Raw genomic sequence first — 22727 nt, 5'->3', positions numbered from 1 at the left:
GGCTTCTTCTAGCACAGATAAGCATGGAGCACCTAGTTTAGAGACTTGGAGGCAAATGCAAAGGGGAGAGTAGCTAAAAAAAAGCAAAACAAAAAAACCCAAAAGCACCCCATCACAGTGATCACCTCAAAGAGGCAGGACAAGGCACTGCTCTTTCAGGACGATTTAAGTGTATGCGTGTTGCATCTTAATAGCAGAATTAATATAAAAAAGATGCAAGCCATTTCTAGGGGATGGTCAATGTATTTTCAACTAGTTAATTTTGTGAGGAATGATTTTTAGAACGATTTAGGTTCACAGCACAAGTGAGGAGAAAGTACCGAGGTCTCCCGTATACCGCGACTTCCACAAACACATGGCCTTCCCCGTTATCAACACTCCCCACCAGAGTGCTGTGTTTGTGACCTTGGATGAACCTACTTTGGCACATCATCACCAAGACTCTGTAGGAGCACATTAGGGTCCCTTCTTGGTGTTGGACATTGTGTGAGTTTGGACAAATGTGTATTTTTAAAATAAAGATTTTATTTATTTGAGGGAGAGCAAGAGAGAGAGAGAGAGAGAGTGCACAAGCGGGGCAGGGGAGGGGCAGAGGAAGAGGGAGAAGCAGGCTCTGATGTGGGGCTCAATCCCAGGACCCTGGGATCATGACCTGAGCCCAAGGCAGACGCTTAACCAACTGAGCCACCCATGCGCCCTGGACAAAAGTGTGTTAACAAGTATCCACCATTATAGTATCACACGGAGTGGTTTCACTGCCCTAAAAATCTCCTGTGTTCTGCCTATTCATCTCTCCCTCTCCCCTAGCCCCTGATCTTTTTACTGTCTCCATGGTTTTGCCTTTTCCAGACGTCCAATAGTCAGAATCATTAGAGCCTTTTCAGATTGGCTTTTCACTGAAATGCGTATCATCCATGTCCTCATGACTTGATAGCTCATTTCTAGTTCTGAATAATATTCCATTGTCTGCATGGACCACACTTTATCAGTTCACCTACTGAAGGATATTGTGGTCGCTTCCAAGTTCTGGCAATTACGAATAAAGCCGCTATCAATATCCATGGGAAGGTCTTTGTGCAGATGTTAAGTGTTCAGCTTTAGGTAAATATCGAGTGTAGCTGCTGGATCGTATGGCAGGAGTATGTTCAGTTTTATAAGACACCGCCCAACTGTCTTCCAAACTGGCCTTACCACGATGCATTCCACCAGCAACAAGTGAGAGTTCCTGCAGCTGCACATCCTCCCGACATCTGGTGTTGTCAGGATTTGGGTAGGTGTGCGGTGGTATCTCCCTGTTTTAATTTGTATCACCCTGATGATACGTGGCTCGGATTGTCTTTTCATGTGTGCATCTGCCATGTGTCCATCTCCTTTGGTGAGGTGTCTGTCAAGGTCTTTGGCCCATTGCTTGTTTTCTTGTTGAGTGTCAAGAGTTCCTTGCATATTTATCAGATGTGTCTTCTTTTTCCAGTTTTATTGAGAAATACATACATGCCGGTATGCTGAAGGTGCACAGCATGCTGGTTTGGTTTACTGCACCATGAAATGATCACAACAGGGTATAGTGAACACCCGTCATCTCATGGAGATACCCTGCCATGTCTTTTGCAAATATTTTCTGCCAGACTGTGGCTTATCTTCTCACTCTCTTCATAGTTAATGTATCTTTTAACTTCACACAACCCAGAAAGGAGAACAAAGAAACAAGCAGCGCTTTGGGGTGGAAAGTTCCCGAAGGTGCAGCAGTTAAAGAAAGCTCAAGTTCCCGAATGGGGGGCCACCTGGGCTGTGTGGGGCAGCCAGCTTCAGTGGCCCTTTCTGGATGGTTGCTCCTTTCAGAGAAGAGCCCTAGTGTCCTAGCAGTCCGCCCACGGGGCAGTCTGCAGCGGCCGTCGCTGTGGGTCACAACGTGGCCTGATAAAATGGTGCAGGAAAAGGGACAGGGTCAGGGACTCGGCGCTGGAGTTTCTGGCTAATGGGAGTTTAGCTCCAAGCCGTGGGTCCTTGGAACCTGGACCTGATGATCTTCCTATGGGACAGGCCCCAGGAATCTGCATTCTCAAATCCCCATTCCACCGCTCCTCACACACCTGAGACCCTATCAGGTGAACACGGGAGAAGCTGGCTGTCAACAGGGTGCCCCCTCCTCGACTGTATTTGCCCACAGAGAAGGGCCCAGATGTCATTTCCAGGTCCCAACCGTGTAGAAGGCTCTGGAGTCACCCCACAGCAGAGGCCAGTCTGTGCCCACCCCCACCCCCACCCCCATCACAGGCAATCAGTTTACCGAACATGCAAAAGAAAAATAATTATTTAATTTAAAATAGCAAGACTTGGGCTTTGACCCAAGATGGTCAGGGTTTCGATGCAGTTTTGCACACGCCAAAAAGACCGACCTCACGCTGTTATTATGCCACAGCAGGAAGTCTGTAAAAATGTTTCTTGTACAATGTTTCTTCTTGTCGTGTAGGTAAGAGGAGCTCTGTGTGCACCCTTAACCCCGGGCCAAATAATACTCTTTATTAAAAGACAAAACAAACAAACATAAAGAACTCAGAAGCACAGAGAGGCAGAAAGCACCTGGTAAGCCTGACTCAAAGACCAAGGTTCAGTAAGTGCCTGAGAGGGCAGGGCTCTGGGCTTAGGACACCCGGATGAAGCTGTAGCACCTGTCCTGAGCTGGGTCACACCTCTCCTAAGCCCCTACTCCCTCTGCTGGCCCTTCCTGACCGTGGCCTGCTAGGGGACGCCCAGGTCTGGCCAGTCCTGAAGGAGCCACCCGGGGCAGGCAGCCAGCACTGCAGTCTAAGCCAAGGACTCTGGGGCCCCCTTCCGAGCAGGCTTTATTCTAACCTCATCCTCTGTGGCCCACAGGCTAACTCAGCTCTGAGCCATTTTCTATCTTGCAGCAAGCAACTTCCTGAATTGTCTGCTCCATTCTAGAGGCTAAGGTGAGGGTCTTTACCAGCTACGTGCCCATGATCTGCCGTACTGTCTCTGGGGGATCCCTGGATGCCCCTTATACTGTCCATTTCTGTAAGGAGGTTGCCCTACTGACAAGTAGCTTTCTGGAGGGTAGCCCAGGGTTTACGGTGAGTCCGAAGGGGATGATCGCCTCTTGCTGATTTTCATAAAGAAGACTTAAAAAAAAAAAAAAAAGGAAAATGAGCATTTTGGATCTAGTTCTGTCAATGGCTCTTTCTTTCAGATTCTCTTCCTGTGACAGATTCTGCTTTTAAGAATAAAATGGGAATCAACAGTATGGTGAGGCTTTGGTTTTAATCCAGAACCGTCTTATTAGAGGTTCAGAGGATCATTTCGGTTTTGCAGCGTTCTGACTGAACCCAAGGGAGGGCCGCCGATAGGCTAAAGTTGAACTCTCCCTCCCCAAGCCTCCTATGGTGACGCTGACACTTGCCACCTTAGCCAGTGGCTTCTGTGACTTAACAGAGAAACGGTTTTCTGAAATAACAGGAAAATGTCAGTGGAAGAGCCACGGTTATAGAGATACGGATGCTCATTTTCGATCCTTTTCTTTCGAGTGTAAATAATCACCCCATGATGCATGTGTCACTTCCCCGAACCACCTCCCCAAAGCTTCACCTTCAGGGAGAAGTCTGTTATTTGGATCATTCACCAACTCTCCGGTCACCTTTTCTATAAAAAACTAAGCTGGGAGGTGATTCAGCCGGATCCCTACCAGCTCTCCCCAGTCCAGTCTTCCAGAGAACAGACCCGAGAGGCAGCGGACATCCGCTGGATTCCCTGCAATGCCTCTTCTTGTCCCTGTCTCAGCTCTCGCATGGGAGGAGGGAACCTGTATTTTAAGGTGACTGGTGAAGGCAGGCAGGAGTCTGGGTTCTGGCCTGGGCTTGAAGTTCAAGCACAATCTTCGTCGAGGGTTGGCAACCCATAGAGAGAACCTGGGAGGTCCCGAGGAGACCAGCTGCCCGGACACCTCACGGGAACCTTCCACCTGGTTAAAGGGAACCGGCTCTTTTGCTGACCAGCAAAGCTATCCGAGAAAAGCTGGGTTCTCCTGGAAACCTCAATGCCCTGACAAACCAAGAATCGGCTTTATGATATCTAAGTGGGGGACGCATCCCTGGTAACCCCTGGCATTTTATTGAGGACAGGTACTTGGTATACATGTATACCTCCTTGTGCTTTTCCCCCAGGTGTGGGTCCCTTGAATTGTAAACAGTGCTGTGCGGTCACGAGGCCCATGAGCAGCGGACCACAAGGCAACCTGACAGCAATCACGTACCGATCTCACTGCCGACCCCATGCAGGCAAGTGCCCTCGCGTGCAGTAGGGCACGGGTGGGAGTGGGGTGTGCCACCTGAGGGTCTAGGAGGTAGAAGCAGCTGGGTTTGTAGTGGCTCCCCCACAGGGGGTCAAGAGCTTCAAAAGCAGAAGGCCTCAAGTACCAGCAGATGCCCACCCGCACTTCCTGCAGCAGGGACTCCCAAAAGCACCTGTCCCCAGGCAGGCAGCATCTGTGCACAGAACTACGAAGGGAAAAGCTCAGGTGCCTGGAAGTTCATCTGGGGTGCATCTGGACCCCTGAGGTTCTCCTGTCTTGGAGGGTGCAGCAGGAGCCTTGGGAGGGCCAGCCGGGCTCTCAGCATGCGGCTGGGAAGAGCAACAGATGGAGAAGAGCCGAGTTCGGACGGCCTGGGTGCAGAGGACGAACATGATGCAATTGGCACCGCCCTGAAATGTGTTCCCAATACCCTGTCCGGGAGAAAAAGAGGCATGAGTGCCAGGGCTGGAGGGGGTCTCTCTCTCTCTCTCTCTCTGCTGGAGGGGGTCTCTCTCTCTCTCTCTCTCTCTCTCTGCTGGAGGGGGTCTCTCTCTCTCTCTTTCTGCTGGAGGGGGTCTCTCTCTCTCTCTCTCTGCTGGAGGGGGTCTCTCTCTCTCTCTCTGCTGGAGGGGATCTCTCTCTCTCTCTCTCTGCTGGAGGGGGTCTCTCTCTCTCTCTCTGCTGGAGGGGGTCTCTCTCTCTCTCTCTCTGCTGGAGGGGGTCTCTCTCTCTCTCTCTGCTGGAGGGGGTCTCTCTCTCTCTCTCTCTCTCTGCTGGAGGGGGTCTCTCTCTCTCTCTCTCTCACACACACGGAGACTGGGAAGCGCTGCGGACCCCAGAATCCTGTCCTCCCCCCAGCTGAGGCTGCTCTGCAACCCCCTATCTGGAGGCCTTCTGCATTGGGAAGGACACCATCACTCCCAAAGCCACCAGAGAGTCCCCTAATGTCCCTGGGCTGCACCCACTCTTCCAGGGGGGCGGGGGAAGGCGTCTGACCCTGCGCTAGAGCAGCAAGGGCCGGGGAGGGCAGGCCCACATACATGCAGAACGACCAGCACTGGCGACTGCACGGCCGGGGAGCCACAGAGGGTCAGGACGAATCGCACGGTGCTCCAGACCCGGAGGCAGATGAAGGTGAGCGGGATGAGCATCAGCTTCTTGTCGGCCACGGAGGCCTGGTGCTGTGGCCGGTGAGCCTCGGAGAGGATGGGCCGGTACTCCGACAGCGCCTCGTGCTGTGCAGGGCACGGGGAACCGGTGTGAGCGAGGCGGGCCGCCCCGCCACCCTCAGTCCGCTGTGTGCCGCGCACCTCCCCGCGGGGGTCTAAGACACGCTGACGGCTCTCGCGTCAGGAGCACCGCGCCGCATCCCGACCCCCGAGCCTAGTGCGCACGTCCCCACCTCTGCTAACGCGCCGGCATCCCAGCAGGTGCCCGGGCCAGAAACCCTCTCCTGTTGCTGCCGCCCCACATCCCCTCCGTGGGCAAGTCCTGCGGGCTCCCCCTTCAAAAGAGATCCAGAATCTGGATGCTCCACCCACTGCCACGGCCACCAGCCCGGTCCAAGTGCCATCACCACTCCTCCGGGCAGTTGCAACTCTCTCACCCATCTCCCTCCATCACCCTCACTATCCAAACTCCTCCCCACTGCAGTCCTATTCTTGGCCCAGAAGCAGCACGGTTCCTTGAAAACCTAAGTCAGGTTCAGTTCTACCTGAAGGTCTCGGATTCCAGTCTAGCTCTGACCTCATGCTTACTGCTTTCACCTGATTTACTCCAGTCCCACAGGCCTCCCTAAGTGCCCAAACATATTCCCCAGGCACACCCTACCGCAGGGCCTTTGCACAAGCCGTTCCCTCTGGAGTGTTGTTTCCCATCTGCCCAGAGGCTCACTCCCTCACCCTCTTCACGCCTTTGCTCAATGTCGGCCCCTGGAGGAGGCCTACCCTGACAGCCCCTGTTCCAGTGCGTAGGCGTTTCCCAGCTACTCCTGTCCCCAGGTTCAGCTCTTTATTTTTGCCTGGTTTTTTGTAGCTCTTACCTTCCTCCTTCCTAGATGTCATTCATCCTTATTTATCAGGTCTATTACTTCTTATCACCCTGCCCTCCCCCCGCCCCAGAATGCAAGCTCCCCCAGAGCAAAGACCGATGAAGGAGGGGCTCCATCCAAAGCTGGGGCAGAAAGAAAAGGTGAGGAGGCACAGGCTTTGGGCTTCCCTACTCCTGGGAACACCCTTCAGTGTGAGGAAGAGGGTAGCTCCATTTCCAGATCACAACTGAATTTGTTAAAATAGATGCAGGGGCGCCCGGGTGGCTCAGTTGGTTAGGTGCCTGCCTTCGGCTCAGGTCATGATCCCAGGGTCCTGGGATCGGGCCCTGCATCGTGCTCCCTGCTCACTGGGGAGCCTGCTTCTCTTTCTCCTCCCTGCTCTTGCTATCTCTGTCTCTCTCTCAAATAAATAAAATGTTAAAAAATAGATGTAACTACTCATAACAAAGATTTGTTTCTAAGCGTGGTCCTGTATCCGGGACACTGAAAGCCCAGGTGACGGGAAAAGCCACACACCCTGGCATCTCTGAGCACCCAGGCTGCTGCACCTCACCTGCTCAGAGCACCTGCTTCCTCCCTTCCTCCCCTGGGGCTTAGAGCAGCCTGGCAGGGGTGGGGTGGGGGCAGGGGAGGAGCAGGGCAGCTGTCTTCTTTGGAAAGTTCGCTCCAGTTCACTTATTTTTCTTTTTTTAAGATTTTATTTTTGGGGCGCCTGGGTGCTTCAGTCAGCTAAGCATCTGCCTTCGGCTCCGGTCATGGTCCCAGGGTCCTGGGATCGAGCCCCGCGTCGCGCTCCCTGCTCAGCGGGAAGCCTGCTTCTCCCTCTCCCACTCCCCCTGCTTGTGTTCCCTCTCTCGCTGTGTCTCTCTCTGTCAAAATAAATAAATAAAATCTTTAAAAAAATATTTTTTTTTATTTATTTGACAGAGAGAGAGAGTGTGCATGAGCAGAGGAGGGGAGGGGCAGAGGGGAAGGGAGAGAGAAGCTGAAGTAGACTCTGTGCTCAGCACTGAGGCTGACTCGGGCCTTGATCCCACAATCCCCTCTTTTGCCCCCGGAGACCATGACCTGAGCAGAGACCAAGAGTCCAACACTTAACCAACTGAGCCTCCCAGGCCACACCCCCCCACCCCCCCACGCCCGGCTGGCAGGGAACAACCCCTATACCTCCCTGCCCACTATTCTTCCTGTTTTCTGGAAAACACTAGCAGAGTCGTTAGAGAAGACCAGTTCTCCTATGGGGGGTTGGCCTCCCAGGCACGGCCCCAGGTTCCTGGCCAAAGGCAAGGAAGAAGAGAGGCACACAGAGGGGCAGGCTGGGGGTCTTCCTCAGAGTCCAGAAACTTCCCAGGGAAAAAAAGGAGCCAAGAAGGGGTGCCCCCGGCCCAGGCAGGACACCAGCAAGAAGACGGATTTCAGGCCAATCAGTAAACCCCACGGGATCAGAAGAGGGTGGCAGGCAGGTGGGGAGGCAGTGGAGTCTTAGTGAAAAGAGAACCCGAAGTCTAGACTCACAAGCCACAGCGGGGAGCACCCACAGCTGCGGGGAGCACCCGACAAACTCGGAAACGGCTGCCATGTCACAGTACACCCCAAAAGACCAAAGATGGGGGACACACACCCCTGCAGTTTCAGCCCCTGAGAAATGGGGCAAAGAGCCCCAAACGGCACAGCCGCAGAGCCCCTGGGCCTGGGCTCGGACGCCCCCGCAGCCCCCCACCGCGGCCCCCCAGCAGCGCGGCGCCTCGGCCTGCAGAGCCCGTAGTGCAGGACAAGGAAGGATGTCCTCAGAGGAAAACCTTTCTTGCCTGGAACGTCCAGCCAGCCCAGCTCTCGCTCTCCGAGCTCCCAAGACCCTGAAGAGTCTCCATGTGCGACACACTCTCCACGACCACCGGTAACGTGGTGAGTCATCCGTGTCACCGAGGACGAAAGCCCACGCGTCTCCCAGGGGCCTCGCAGTTCCATTACCCGGATGCGGCTTCCTGGCGCCTGCACTCCCCTCGACGTGGAGCAACCCTGGGGGCCTGCCAGGAGGGGGCAGTAGAGGCCTGTGCCCAGATCCCAGGCTGGGCACTCGCCTCCTGGACTCCACACACTGTGGCTTGGGCCTCTGGGGCTGGGCGAGTCCGGGGAGCCCCTTAGCCTCTGCCAGCTTCTATTTCCTTGTCCACAACGGAGGACTGATAGGACCCACCCCGTCCAGGGCCGCACAATCAGCAAACCCGGACGCCCAGGCTGCCAGGGTGCAGTAGCCACCCAGAGCTGTGGCTGGGGGGCCTGGGGAGGGGCACCCGCAGGTACCTACCGCCCTGTTTATGTGCTTCCTGATAAGGCAGTAGATCACGGGCAGCGCGACGTAGGCCAGCATCTCCCAGAGCTTCCCGGTCAGCAGCATCCACAGGATGCGGTCCTCCGCCTCCAGGTCAATCCAGCACCAGCCGACTGACACGTCCGAGGCATCATAGCCAATCTTCTTCAGGGCGACAGCTGCCACCGTGATGGCCAGCGGGACCCCCCAGCTGAGGAACAACAGGCAAACGAGACAGTCAAGGTCAGGCCCTGCTCCCAGCGAGGCCAGAAGGGGCAAAGCCAGGGACGCTCGGCGGACAGAACGGTGCTCCCGAACCCTGGACCACACGGCGGGGCAGGAGTGCTCAACTCCCCCCACCCGGGCCCGCTCCTCCCCCACCCCGCCAGGCCCACCCTAATGTGGCAGAGCACAGGGAATGTCCCCGCCTCCTGCCTGGCCCGACGCACCCCCCAGGCCCTCAGAGGCCAGGTCCTAATTCAGAATTGCTGGGCTCCCATCAAAAGGAATGAGACCTTGCCATTTGCAACGACGTGGATGGAACTGGAGGGTGTTATGCTGAGTGAAATAAGTCGATCAGAGAAAGACATGTATCATATGACCTCACTGATATGAGGAATTCTTAATCTCAGGAAACAAACTGAGGGTTGCTGGAGTGGTGGGGGGGTGGGAGGGATGGGGTGGCTGGGTGACAGACATTGGGGAGGGTATGTGCTACAGTGAGCGCTGTGAATTGTGCAAGACTGTTGAACCACAGATCTGTACCTCTGAAACAAATAACACAATAATGTTAAAAAAAAAAAAGATAGCAGGAGAGGAAGAGTGAAGGGGGGTAAATCGGAGGGGGAGACGAACCATGAGAGACGATGGACTCTGAAAAACAAACTGAGGGTTCTAGAGGGGAGGGGAGTGGGGGGATGGGTTAGCCTGGTGATGGGTATTGAGGAGGGCACGTTCTGCATGGAGCACTGGGTGTCATACACGAACAATGAATCATGGAACACTACATCAGAAACTAATGATGTAATATATGGTGATTAACATAACAATAAAAAATTAAAAAAGAAAAAGAATTGCTGGACTCCTTGCAGATGGGCGCGAGAGCGCTGTGGCACGGGGAGGGCAGCCCCTTCCTGCCCCCAGAGTGGCCTGCATGCCACGTGCCCGCACCTTGCCCACACAGCCCCCTTGGCCGCATGGGTCTCAGGGTGCACACACTGGCAGCAGGATCTAGAAGGGCAACCAGGGGCTTGGGTAGACACCTCTCTCCGGACCTGAGGCCTCTCTGCTCTATGGGAAGGGGGTATTCCCTGCAGAGGTCAAAGGCGGGCCTCTGAAGCATCAGGCCTGGGGCAGGGGCCCCCTCTTAGGGCAGTGCCAGGCAGACTTTTTGAGAGCTCCCCCCAATGGCAACACGGCCAGATGAGGGCCAAGCCCCAAGGGGCTTCCTGGGACCCCCGCACCAGTCTGCTTGCGAAGCATTTTACACGGGCCAGGGGGACACACAGAGACTTCGTGGTGGCACCGTGAGGTGGCTCCGAGCTTGGCCTGCCCGGCAAGGAGCAGGGTCCAAGTTGACCCCCACTCGGCCTCCACACGCCAGTGTTTTTCCCCACACAGTGGGGACTGGAACGGCGCCTAGAGCAGAGTAGGTCATTATGAGAATAAACCGAGTGGAGTATGCCTGGCACACAGGACTGGGTAAGTGTGTCAGTGGGTCTGACCGCTGTCATGAGTCGTGTCCAACATCCCAGGATTCCGGCCCATAGGGCAGGTGCCAGTAAAGTGCGAGGCCCATGCGATCTCTGCCCCTGGGAGAGCGCACACAGGCCTATGGCCCAGGTAAGTCGCTGGAGAATGGAGCCGTGTATAAACAGGACCCTGACATCAGTTAAACGCTCAGCTCAGAAATCAGTTATATGTTGAGAGCTCTGTGTAAGCAACAGTAGCTTTTTTTTTTAAGTTTATTTTTACTTATTTACTTAAGGAATCTCTACACCCAACGTGGGGCTCAAACTCACAACCCCGAGATCAAGAGTCGCATGCCCTTCTGACTGAGCCAGCCAGGAGCAGCTCTTTTCGAGAGAAAGTTCTGGAACAATGATGAGACCATAGCTGCATGTTAGTCTTGCCAAAACGAGAAGTGCTGTGTTCAATCAGGTTCTCCAAATACCGCAGGGCTGTGGAGGACGGAAGGGAGAAAGCCAGCTCCCCGGGCCTGGGAAGGACTCTGCGTTGGGCACTTTCAGAACGGAGGTGCCTGTTCAACCCACCCACTCTTCCCATACTGGCCTCTGGGTGCCCGGACAGGAGCATGAGCGCAGAGCCACCTGCACCCTCAGCATCTGCTCTCCCCACAGCAGGGAGGGAAGGGGAGGCGGGAAGCAGCCTGTCCTCCTTGAGGTCACAAAGGCACAGAAGGGACAAAAAACCCACAGGAGTTAAAGGGTTAAGAGAAAGGGACCAAGTTACCCTCAGGAGTCTGTCCATTCTAAATGCTTGTTCAATCGGTTGCTCATTTGTGAAGCTGATATAGATGACTGTCAAACTGTTTTGTCATAATACAGGGTTACCACTTAAAAACTCATGCCGTCCTGGGATCTGGAGACAACATGTCACAGTTATGAGCTCCGTGAGGGTAGGTGCACTACGCTTTCCAGCATCCAGAACAGCGCCTGGTGCCTAGTAGGGGCAAAACAAGGACCTGCTGATGAATGAATGAAGTTTGAGGCAAGTGATGAAACAACTTTCCCCCATTTACTCCTTAACTATTCACGGCAAGGACATCATTGTCATTGAAAAGGAAACTGCAATCCCGAAGTTAGCTCTGTTGTCGTTCATCACTTTATGGCCCACCGGAATAAGCCTGGTGTGTAGGGCGCATCGCCCTGCAGGGGGTTGGGCAGGAGCGGAGGGGTGCCCTCGGGACTGGAAGGATGCGTGCAGGACAGACATGCAGGAGGAAGGGGCACACTCACAGGCAGGGTGATTTCTCCTTCCCCAGCACCCTGACGGCCCTCGCAGGAGACCTGGGCCCAACCCGGGGACAGGTGTTCTATGACTTTAGGCTCGTCATAAGAAAGCTACAGAGTGATGCATTTCCTCTGTATGACTGGGGTGCACCTGGAGCTAAGTTTGTGTTGGGAAATAGCCGGAGAGAAGACCCAACAGGCAGAGGGCTTTCACGGGTTAAGAATGTGGGTTGATCGGGCGCCTGGGTGGCTCAGTCAGTTAAGCGACTGCCTTCGGCTCAGGTCATGATCCTGGAGTCCCAGGATCGAGTCCCGCATCGGGCTCCCTGCTCAGCAGGGAGTCTGCTTCTCCCTCTGACCTTCTTCCCTCTCATGCTTTCTCTCTACCATTCTCTCTCTCTCTCCATAAATAAATTAAAAAAAAAAATCTTAAAAAAAAAAAAAAAAAGAATGTGGGTTGATCAATCAGAGTCACTGTTTGAGTCTAAGCACAGATGGCCAGAAGTGGCAGGAGAGGTATTTAAGTGGGAGGTGGTAAGAAGAAGTAATATCAGGGAGGGGTGGGAATGGAGTGGGAGGGATCGAGAGTCTAACGACCCAGCGAAGCAGGCTCTACCAGACTTGTAATTCGTGGGCTTGGGCCATGCTGTGCTGGTTATGTTTAACAGCTGGCTCTGCACACAAAAGTATTTGTACGTGTGTGCGTGTGCTTGCACACATACATTTATTATTACTTTAACTGATATGAAAGATGTGAGGCACACAACCTGCAAGTAATAACACAACACACTATGATCCTCGTGACGAATTCCATACAGCCAGTTGAGCCCCACAGAATGTGTTGGTTGATTTTTGCCAACACGCTATGGTTGCAGTTGGCAAATGAAAGTAGTTTCAGGACAGGAAGTTGGTTGTGTTTTCATTTTCCTTCACACGTTAAGAAGAATGTGAAAAAAGGAAGACCTAAGGGGCACGACAAATGGTGACCAGGAAGCGACTTCCTTGTGGGAGCAAATATTCATTTCCCAGCCCTGGAAGAGTATTCCTTCTTTTTTTTTTTTTTTTTTCTGCTCTATGATACCTCCTCTTCTCACCCCCTTAAGTACCCGGCTTCCTGCCTACCCCAATGTGGGTACCACCTTTGCTGAAGTTCACATAAGGAGCACTTTTAAGTATAATCTTTCCTATTGACATTTCCTCCATCACCTTCTTAAGTCTAGATAAAGGGTCCAGCAGACGACGGCCCTCAGGTCAAATCTGGCTGGAGGTCTGCTTTTCTGCTTTTTTAAATAAAGTTTTATTGCAACACAGCCTCGTTTACACTCACTCCTCTACGTATTGTTTAGACCTGCTTTCAGGCTACAAGGGCAATAGTTGCAACTGAGATCAGATGGCCTATGAAGCTAAAAAACCTACAATCTGTGTAGGGTTTGTTTGGGGGAAAGTCTGCTGACCTCTTCTCTACACAATCAACAAAACAACAAACCAAGCCTTGATCTGTAGTGTCTGCCATTTTCCACGGAGCAAACATTCCCACTATAACTAATTTCAAGCCATCAACACATGTGGTTGGAGACAGATGTGCAGTATTTCTGACAGTACTTCCATCGGGCAGCCCTAAGTACACAGATAATAGTAAAATAATTAAGATGTAATTTTTAGTGGGGCGCCTGTGTGGCTCAGTCAGTTAAGCATCTGACTTCAGCTCAGATCATGATCTCGGGGTCTTGGGATCAAGCCCAGTGTCGGGGGGGGGGTCCACACTCAGTGGGGAGCCTTGCTTGTTCTTCTCCCTCTGCCTCTGCCCTCTGCTCATGCTCTCGCGCTCTCTCTCTCAAAGAAATAAAATCTTTTTTAAAAAAAAAAAGATGTAGGGGCGCCTGGGTGGCTCAGTCGTTCAGCGTCTGCCTTCGGCTCAGGTCATGATCCCAGGGTCCTGGGATCGAGCCCCGCATCGGGCTCCCTGCTCCGTGGGAAGCCTGCTTCTCCCTCTCCCACTCCCCCTGCTTGTGTTCCCTCTCTCGCTGTGTCTCTCTCTGTCAAATAAATAAATAAAATCTTTAAAAAAATAAAAAAATAAAAAATAAAAAAAGATGTAGTTTTAGTACTTTTATTACTTTTTCTTTTTTAAAGATTTTTATTTATTTATTTGACAGACAGAGAGCCAGAGAGAGAGCACAAGCAGGGGGAGTGGGAGAGGGAGAAGCAGGCTTCCCGCCGAGCAGGGAGACCAACAAGGGGCTCGATCCCAGGACCCTGGGATCGTGACCTGAGCCGAAGGCAGGCGCTTAAGGCAGACTGAGCCACCCAGGCGCCCCTTTATCACTCTTTTTAATACAACTTATTATAAGTTTATATATATATATAAGTTTATATAATTTAGTTTTTATTAATGATTGCCTTTAACAATCAGCTCACAAAATGCCCTAAAATTTAATAACTGGGTCTCCCCAGCTGGCTCCAGGACGCCAATGGACAGAGGATAAAAAAAGGATAATTTGCTGAAGAAGCCCCAGGTTCTCGACCCGCAGAGTGAGGAGAAAGTGTTTTTGGCAACCTCAGATAAGCCAAGCCATTCTCAGGCCAGGTGTCCAGCCTGAGCTGTAGGCGCCGTGAATCTAGAAGGCACTCCACAAAGACATGTGGGACATCATCTCTGCATTCCAGAAATGTATACTTCCAATTTCTGTCACGTACCATGTAATAGCTTTTTCCTCTCCCCAAAAAGAAGCCAGCACCCAAAAAATTAACAAAATCCGAACCAGTAAAATGTCTCTGAGTAACAGCATGTGAAAAAGACCAAGGACGTGAGTTGATTATGACCTAGAAACTCATGAGGTTGGAGGGATCGCCCTGATGCCCAGATGTGGGCAGATCAGACCGGCCAGGAAGCTGTCCTGCCTCTGTGTGGACGCTTGTGACCCACATTCTAAATTTGAGATTGTTAAACTGGCACCAGAGCCAGGCGCATTTGGAGGTGCTGGGCCTTGAGCTATCCTCAAATGTTTCAAGTCTCTTGACGAAGTCGGGCTAGGGGAGATGGGGTTAGATGGCTGGAGGAAAGGGGGTCCTGCTCAACACCAAAACCAAGGGCTGAACTGGCAAACTTCGCTGAAGGAAGCCATGGGACCACGTGCAGAGATGCCATGAAAGGTGCCTGGTCCCCTTCTCTCCAAACCTGTGACTCAGGCCGAGAAGCAGGGCTGGGGTCACCTGGACGGAGGGAGCCCAGAAGACCACACTCCGAGCACAATCCCCCACTTGGAGGGGCACCAAGAGCCTCTCCCAGAGGTGCCCACGCCCCCTCCCTTCGGGTTCACCAGGAAACTGAGGCCAGACTCCAAGTCGGCTTCATCCTCCCTCGGAGGCTGTTAAGAGCTTTTGTGTTCCCCCCAGACACACACACACAATTCATATGTTGAAGTCCTAACCCCTAGTACCTCAGGATCTGACTGTAGGTGGAGGTGGGGGGGGGGGTCTTTAAAGAGGTGATTAGAATGGTCTAGAGGGTGCACACTAATCAAGCATGACTGCCATTCTTATATGAAGAGATTAGGACACAGACACACACACAGAGGAAACCAGCCCTGCCAACCTTGATCTCTGACTTCTAGCCTCCAGAGCTGTGAGAAAATGGATTTCTCTTGTTTAAGCCACTCGGTTGTGGTACATTGTCAGGGCAGCCCAAGCAGATGAAGAGAGAGGCTTTCTACAAACTATGGGGGAGACACGTGCTCAGTGCCCGGGGGTCCCACCACAGCCAGGCTGACAGAGCTGGTGGGGTCCCTCGGTAAGCTTAGGGGAGGGGTAAACTGACAAAAAGCCATTCAGATCTCTCATGAGCTGAGCTCTTCTTTGGAACCTGGCATCCTTTATTTTCATTTTTATTTATTTTTTTAAAGGAGGCTCTATGCCCAACGTGGGGCTTGAACTCACAACCCTGAGACTGAGGGTTGCACGCTCTTCTGACTGAGCCAGCCAGGTGCCCCAGCATCCTTTCGTCTTTAAAAAAAAATCTCCTCCAGAGGAGCAGAACCAGGAGTACCACGGGATGAGCCAGGTGGTGAGGAAGCCATCCCCAATACCGGAATTCCCCGGCATCTATCAGCTGCCCCTGAGTAGGCGGCCCGTCTCCAGGACGGTGATGCTCTGGGTTTCCCTTGGAGTTCCCAACTCTGCCCAAATGGGGATGTCCCGTTATGTGGTCTCTGGAACCTCTCCCCCCAGAGTCAAGGTGGGGGACACCTGCATCAACAGAGACAGTTCCACTTTACACACAGATGGGAATACCCTTCCTCCTGCTGCACGAGGGGGTGAGCTTGCAAAGTCTGCTCACTCATTGGCCCCCACCGTTAGATTCTCGCACTTTCCCCTCGCCCCAAACCTCACTCTTCCTACAGATCTTCCCACAAGGGGGTGGGCACCTGCTGGGAAAGAAACAAAAGGGTCTTCTCCCCCAAACAGCACGTCCTGGTCTCTGAGCTGTGTGGCCTACGGAAAGCCTTGAAGGTCAACTAAAAAAAAAAAAAAATGCTCTGAGGACAAAACTATCGGGCAACAATGTGCCAATTTAGAGAGCTCTTGGGAGCAAGACAGAGCCGGGTCCCGAGCGAAGCACAGTTGCAGTGAGCCAGGCCTGGTGGAAGGAATCACAAGGCCTGTGGCTGCCCGGAAGTTTCTTCCCGGAACAAAGGGCACTTATTGTTGAATGTGGGGCAGAGTGGTAAGTCGTGGGAGAAGTTCAGGGAGCCGGCCAGCCACTGGCCAGGCCGCCACAAAGTCACTCTGTGGCACTGGCCGCAGAAGCGAGTGGGGTGTGCAAAGGAACTGTTAAGCACACACACGTGAGCAGGTCTCGTCCTGGTGGGCGTCATGAAGCCACCTGCCATGCTCAGAGACACGGCTCAGGCCCTGGCGTACCGGGATGCCGGGCAAGGATGGGCAGGGGCTGAGCTTGCCCTGGTCGGAGGGTCAAGGGCAGACTCTGCTGTCCTGCGGCCTCCGGCTTCCCGCGAACACACAACTCTGTGCAGAGACCTCACAATGCAGCAGCGTCCTCTGAAAACTTCTCAGGGGGAAAAAGCAAAGCCAGTTCACTTCTTGTTATTTTGGGGAGCACTGCCCGACATGGGGTGCCGTTCCTGCAGCTGCCACGTGCCTCCCTCATTCGGACACACCTGCTCGGGGCCTTGTCACCAGGCTCCACAGTGAGCTAGTTTCCCATCAAAGAGCTTAGAGCACCTTCCCCTTCCTGGCCCCGTTTCCCCTTTTGTCTCCGTTAGAACTTCCCGCTTCCGGGCACCTGGGTGGCTCAGTTGCTTAAGCGACTGCCTTCGGCTCAGGTCATGATCCTGGAGTCCCGGGATCGAGTCCCGCATCGGGCTCCCTGCTCAGCAGGGAGTCTGCTTCTCCCTCTGACCCTCTTCCCTCTTGTGCTCTCTATCTCTCGTTCTCTCTCCCTCAAATAAATAAAATCTTTAAAAAAAAAAAAAAAGAACTTCCCGCTTCCCACGGCAGGGGTTTTGATGGTGAACCTGGGAACCACGGACTCTTCCTCCAGAACCTCCAAGCAACCTCCAGAGCGAGGGTGGGCCTGCGGTCATGCCCACACACACTCCCACCTCGGGCCCAAAGAAACCCTACTGACTGCCTCACGTGGCTAGCCTGGCCAGGACCCTTCCTTCTGACTTGGGGGCAATGAGGCTCCCCCCAGCCCAGCCTTCCTCCCCTGCTCACGGGACACCCCATGACACCCGGCACGGGGATGCCCCGGCACGCAGGTGCAGGGATGGTTCACGGACCCTGCTCCAGTGTCGTCCAGAAGCCCACCACCCTGCAGTGGGGGGGTTGACAGGAGCTGACAGCTGCTTTGGAAAGGCAGCGCACCTTCAGCAGGGGGACAGGGATGGCTTCCCACCAACTTGGCTTACTAGACCAGAGAAGAACTGACGGCGCCCACAGCAGCTCCGGGCACCTTCTCAGGTGAGTATTGTAAATGCTCCCAGATGCACATGCCCGTGACTGTGAAGTACGGGGTGTCTGCATCAGGCTGCCTCAACGGCCACGGACAGTGGAGTGGGAGGGACTTCTCAACCCAGGGCCTTCCCTTGGATGCTGAGTATTCATTCTCACACAACCTTACAAAGGCAATAAAAAACGGAATTCACTTTCAGAATACGGTGAGATCTGACGTGTGCTAAACTTGTGGGTAAAGTCTGAGGAGTAGGAAGACTTTTATCTCCACAAGGTATTTATTAATTACCAAAGGGGAGGACAGTAACTACCCTGTAAAACTGGCAGGCAACACCTTCATCAGGTGATCAGAATTCCTATCACTGGAGGTGAACAAGTTCAAGTCCCCAGGGAGGGAGCAATAAGAAGATTCTTCTGTGGGATTCCAGCCCCAGTGCAGAACCTGAAACCACCCATGGGGAAGCACCGGAGAGCCCGGCAGAGGGACCTTCTGCAAAACCACAGATCTGTGCCTTTCAAAAAAGTCAGTGTCCTGAAACACCGAGAAAGAGGAACTGTTGCGGATCGCCGGACAATAGAGAGACCCAACAACTAAGTCAAACACAAGCTGAGGGTATCCCTTTGCTATTGGGGACATTGGCAGGAGACCGACAACACCCCTGTAAAGTCCACCCTCCGGTAACAGCATCGTTCCAGGCGACGCCACTGCCCTGCTTCTGGAAGGTGTAGGTGGTCACCTAAGAGACGGTCCCTTTCTTTTGGAAATACACACTGAAGGATTTAGGGGTTCCGGGGTCATCAGTCTATACTCTTAAATGGCTCCAGAAAAATAAATGCAGAAGACTAAAGGCAACATGATACCATGTTCGTAATGGCAGAAATCTGCAAAGTTAAAAATAAATTGAGTAATGATATCTCAACCTTAAGGAGTATCCTCAGACCAAGAGACAAGATGGGATCATAAATGGAGGACCGACCCCTGGAGTTCTAACCCTGAGCCTCCCGATTACGGCTGCGCGAGCTTGGGCAAACGTCGTGAGCCGTGACCGGAGGGTGACAGTCCTGCCCAGCCCCCGGGGCTACTGGTGTCCAATGGCTAAAGAACCGACAAGCACTTTGCAAGACCTCAGGAGCCAGGCGCAACTCGTGATAAAACACCATTTCCTTGAGGATAAAGTCTAAGCTGCCCTGCCTCCCCAGTGGGCAAAGAAAATCCTTCTGCAAAGGAAGCCTGCTCAGGTATTATGATGGGGCCCTAGGGGGTTGCACAGGTGCTCTCTGGGAAGTGGTGTGCGTGTAGGATTCTATCTGGCCTCCCGCTTTATGTGGTTCCATTCAGAGATGGCTTTTTTCTTTTTCATTTAACATTGTATCGTACTATTTTAAAAACATGGCTTATAGAATTCACAGCCAGTATTTGATGGCTGTGTAATGTTTCCGGTGGGGTGTAGTTTATAATCTTCTGTTCCCCTATATTTTGGACATTCCGGTTGCTGCCAAATTCCCACACAAACTCCTTTGTACCTACAGCTTTGAATGTATTTTGGATTATCTCCTTAGACTAGGTCCCTATAAATAGGATTAGTGGATCAAGGGGTATGAACCAAATACTTTCTATGTGGATTATTCCAGCTTCCATTGCCAATAACAATGTAGGAAAATAAAGTACCAGTTTTACCAGCATCTATCACATTAGTATTCTGCTTTACTACTTTTTTCTAATTTAATGAGAAAATGATACCTCATCGTTATAATTTGTATTGCCTTGACTATTAACGGAAGAAACTTTCCCCCATAATGTATTTATGAACCATTTTGACTCTGCTGTCTCAATGTCTCCTTTGGCCATTTATCAGGATATCTGTTGGTTTTTTAAAAAATCATTTCAGGGGTGCCTGGGTGGCTCAGTCGTTAAGCGTCTGCCTTCAGCTCAGATCATGAACTCAGGGTCCTGGGATGGAGCCCCGCCTCAGGCTCCCTGCTCGGCGGGAAGCCTGCTTCTCCCTCTCCCACTCCCCCTGCCTGTGTTCCCTCTCTCACCGTGTCTCTCTCCATCAAATAAATACGTAAAATCTTTAAAAAAAATCATTTCATAAAAACTCCAATAGACATTCCCAACCTCTACGTTGTCACGTTTTAAAATACTTTCCCAAACTGAATGTCTGACGAGGACTGATCTTCAGTAGTCTGAACTGGTTAAAAAGTGGATGACTGTGCGGCCTCTGTCTGAAGACGAAATTTCTCATGCCAACAGGTCTTTAACAATTATTTATTTAACAATTATTCATCTTTAACGCATACTCCAAAGAAAGCCCCTGGAGAGCCCTTAGCAAAGTCATGAGCAACACAGCCTGGGAGGATCTAGGTCAATAAATGAACCTGTCAGACAGGTTTTCTACCAATTCTCTTAGACCAGCAAGATGCTGGGAGCTAACTTCTGAAAGGGAACTCCAGAGAACAAACTGTCAAACTCCCTTTGTAGCTCGGATATAGGTTTTTTTGTTTTTTGTTTTTTTTTTAAGTAGGCTCCATGTCCAGTGTGGATCCCAATGCTGGGCTTGAACTCACGACCCTGAGATCAAGATCTGAGCTGAGATCAGAGTCAGAGGCTTAACCGAGTCACCCAGGCACCCTGGTAGTTTTCTTTTGAGAAGCCGATGGATCATTCGATGGACAAGATGAACAACTCCCCTCTTTTTCATGGCCAGCATGGAGGACCCATGGGCTTTCTGAGAAGGCCTCTCCTCAGCATCAAAAAAAACACCCCTAGGACTGAATGGAAGGAACTCCCAACTCAGGTTCATTAGCAAATGCATCTTTTCTATAGGAGCTGTACCAGGTTCTCTTCATCACTTAAAAACTTTATTGTTTTCGGGACGCCTGGGTGGCTCAGTCAGTTAAGCATCTGCCTAGGCTAGGCTCAGGTCATGATTCCAGGGTCCTGGGATCAAGCCCCACATCGGGTTCCCTGCTCAGCAGGGAGCCTGCTTCTCCCTTTCCCTCTGCCTGCTGCTCTCCCTGCTTGTGTTCTCTATCTCTCTGTGTGTCAAATAAATAAATAAAATCTTTAAAAAAAAATATATATATATATATAGTTTTCAGTATTCTTTTTTTAAGGGGGGGAAGAGAAGAGATTTTTGGCAAAGAAAGGTCCAATCTTAGGCTCCTTCTCAAGTACATGTGAACTCTGGTGTACATGCTGCCCATACCCAACCAGACTGCCAAGGACTGGGTCTCTGAAATACACAGAGGCCAGGGCCGTGGGGATGCCACAAGGGGAAGAAAGGCAGCCCCTGTGGATCTCTGCAGCATCTGAGGTACTGTCCGGCTCCTTGCAAAACTTTTGACATGAACAGCTGAGAAGCAGGCCACTTTGTTTCCCAGGGACCAGCTGGCCTTCCTCCAGCAGTTCTGAGACCTAGAGGTCAAGTGACTCTTGCAGGCTTGTGATCGCACCGTTGTGACACCCAGGTGACCTGTCTCTACCAAAGTGCTGACTGTCCTCAGTCCCATGGAAAGCACTCAAGCATTTAACAGAGAGGTCCTATAATTAGGACAGTATTTGGTGCTTTTATCTGGGAGATGGACAAGGGGAAAGAGGCCCTATAAGATTCCTGCCTTGAGGGAAGTGCAGGACACCATGGACATTCAGATCTTGGAATTACACCAGGAAGGAGTCAACCTTCATAGGTGAGGGTTGCCTGATGAGGTGCTCTAATGCCAGGGCTGGGCAAAGCCCTCAGTTGACTCTACTCTCATAGACTCCAGGCAGCTGGGGGCCCTCTTCCAGACCAGACCCTGCCACTGACCTCACCCTCAGAGATACCAAACCCTAGAAGGTCAAGATCGTCTGGGTCTAGAGATGCACAAAATCATGAAGACAATACTCTGTAAATCTTACCGCTGAGACACTGCATTTGGCCACGGGCAGCTAGCCCGGGAGTGGCTGAATGCATCACACCTACTGTGGCACAGGGTGCGACTGGGAGCAGCCCCCCTCTCCAGGCTGGAGCAGCACCTAACTGATCTCGCAGCCTGGGAAGGAGAAGCTTCTCCCCATGGGCAGCAGAAACGGCCAGAACGCAGGGAAGCAGGAGGCAAAAGGCCTAAGGTGTCCTCGCCATCTCTCGGTGCTTCCAAGTTATGAGGGCCCGAGCTCTGGCCCCCCACCTCTCCGGGAGGTTCGGGCTCGGGCAGGCACAAAGGGGCGCCCTCTGCACTGATGCTCTGGGCAGGTCCACCTCTCCGCGCGCATCTTCCCGCCGGTCCCCCCGACTGCCTCGGAACATGAGCAGACACGACCCTCTGGGGCCCCGGCCAGGGGTCCGACCAAGACGCGGGCGCCAGAACGACGCGAGGGCCACAAGGGCAGCAAGCAGGGCCCAGGTGGGGGTCGGGGGCTCGAGGGGAAGCGGCGCCGCAGCCACGCACCTGACGACGTGGAAGGCCCAGAGCAGGCGGCCGGTCCGAGGCTCGCGCGCCGCGCGGACGATGCTGAGGTACAGGTAGAGGGCGATGGCCACGGTCCAGAAGAAGGAGCTGGTGTTGGCAAAGGTGGAGAGCGCTCCTTGCAGCACGCAGTCCCACGAGGGGCCCGCGAAGTCCTGCAGCACCCCGTAGAAGTAGGAGGCAGCCGAGAGCAGGTCCGCCAGCGACAGGAAGAGCAGGAGGCGCCGTGCCCGGCTGCGCAGGTCGGGCCACAGGGCGTGCGTGGCCACCAGCAGGCCGGAGCCGAGCGCGGAGAGCGCGCACGACAGCAGCACCACGGCGCGCTCCGACGGCACCAGCTCGGTGGGCGGCGCGGGCAGCTGCATGGCCGAGCCGGCAGGGGGCCGGGGCCGCGGCGCCGCGGGGACAGAGGCCGGGACGCGCGTGCGGCTGTCCCGCCGCTGCCGTCTGGGCACCGACGCGCCCACGGCTCGCGTCCCGGCCCCTCCCGGTCCCTCCGGGCCAGCTGCCCGCCCCGTGCCCCGCCCTCGGCCGCGGCCCCCGGCCTCCGCGTCCTCCGCGCTCGGCCTCCGCGCCCTCCGCGCCCTCCGCACTCCGCCCCCGCCTCCGGCGCCCGGCCCAACCCCGGCCCGGGGGTCCTCCGCCCTCCGCGCTCCGCCCCGCGCT

At 53.4% G+C, this 22727-nt stretch overlaps 1 protein-coding gene across 1 annotated transcript; it reads right to left on the bottom strand.

Annotated features, from left to right (window-relative positions):
* Window positions 1–2293: 2293 nt before the first annotated feature.
* On the bottom strand, window positions 2294–22508 carry GPR157 (G protein-coupled receptor 157). Its single transcript, XM_028108572.2, has 4 exons — window positions 22044–22508; window positions 8665–8878; window positions 5347–5541; window positions 2294–4737 (listed from the first exon to the last, which is right to left on the bottom strand). Exons 1-4 carry the CDS (start codon window positions 22424–22426, stop codon window positions 4528–4530), a joined length of 1002 nt encoding a protein of 333 aa, XP_027964373.1. The 5' UTR covers window positions 22427–22508; the 3' UTR covers window positions 2294–4527.
* Window positions 22509–22727: the final 219 nt, after the last annotated feature.

The sequence above is a fragment of the Eumetopias jubatus genome, unplaced genomic scaffold (assembly GCF_037043125.1).
Source record: "Eumetopias jubatus isolate StellerSeaLion01/CBP00866 unplaced genomic scaffold, mEumJub1_p1.0 scaffold_4, whole genome shotgun sequence".
In the NCBI taxonomy this organism is placed as follows: domain Eukaryota; kingdom Metazoa; phylum Chordata; class Mammalia; order Carnivora; family Otariidae; genus Eumetopias; species Eumetopias jubatus.
This window is presented reverse-complemented; position numbering and strand designations above follow the sequence as displayed.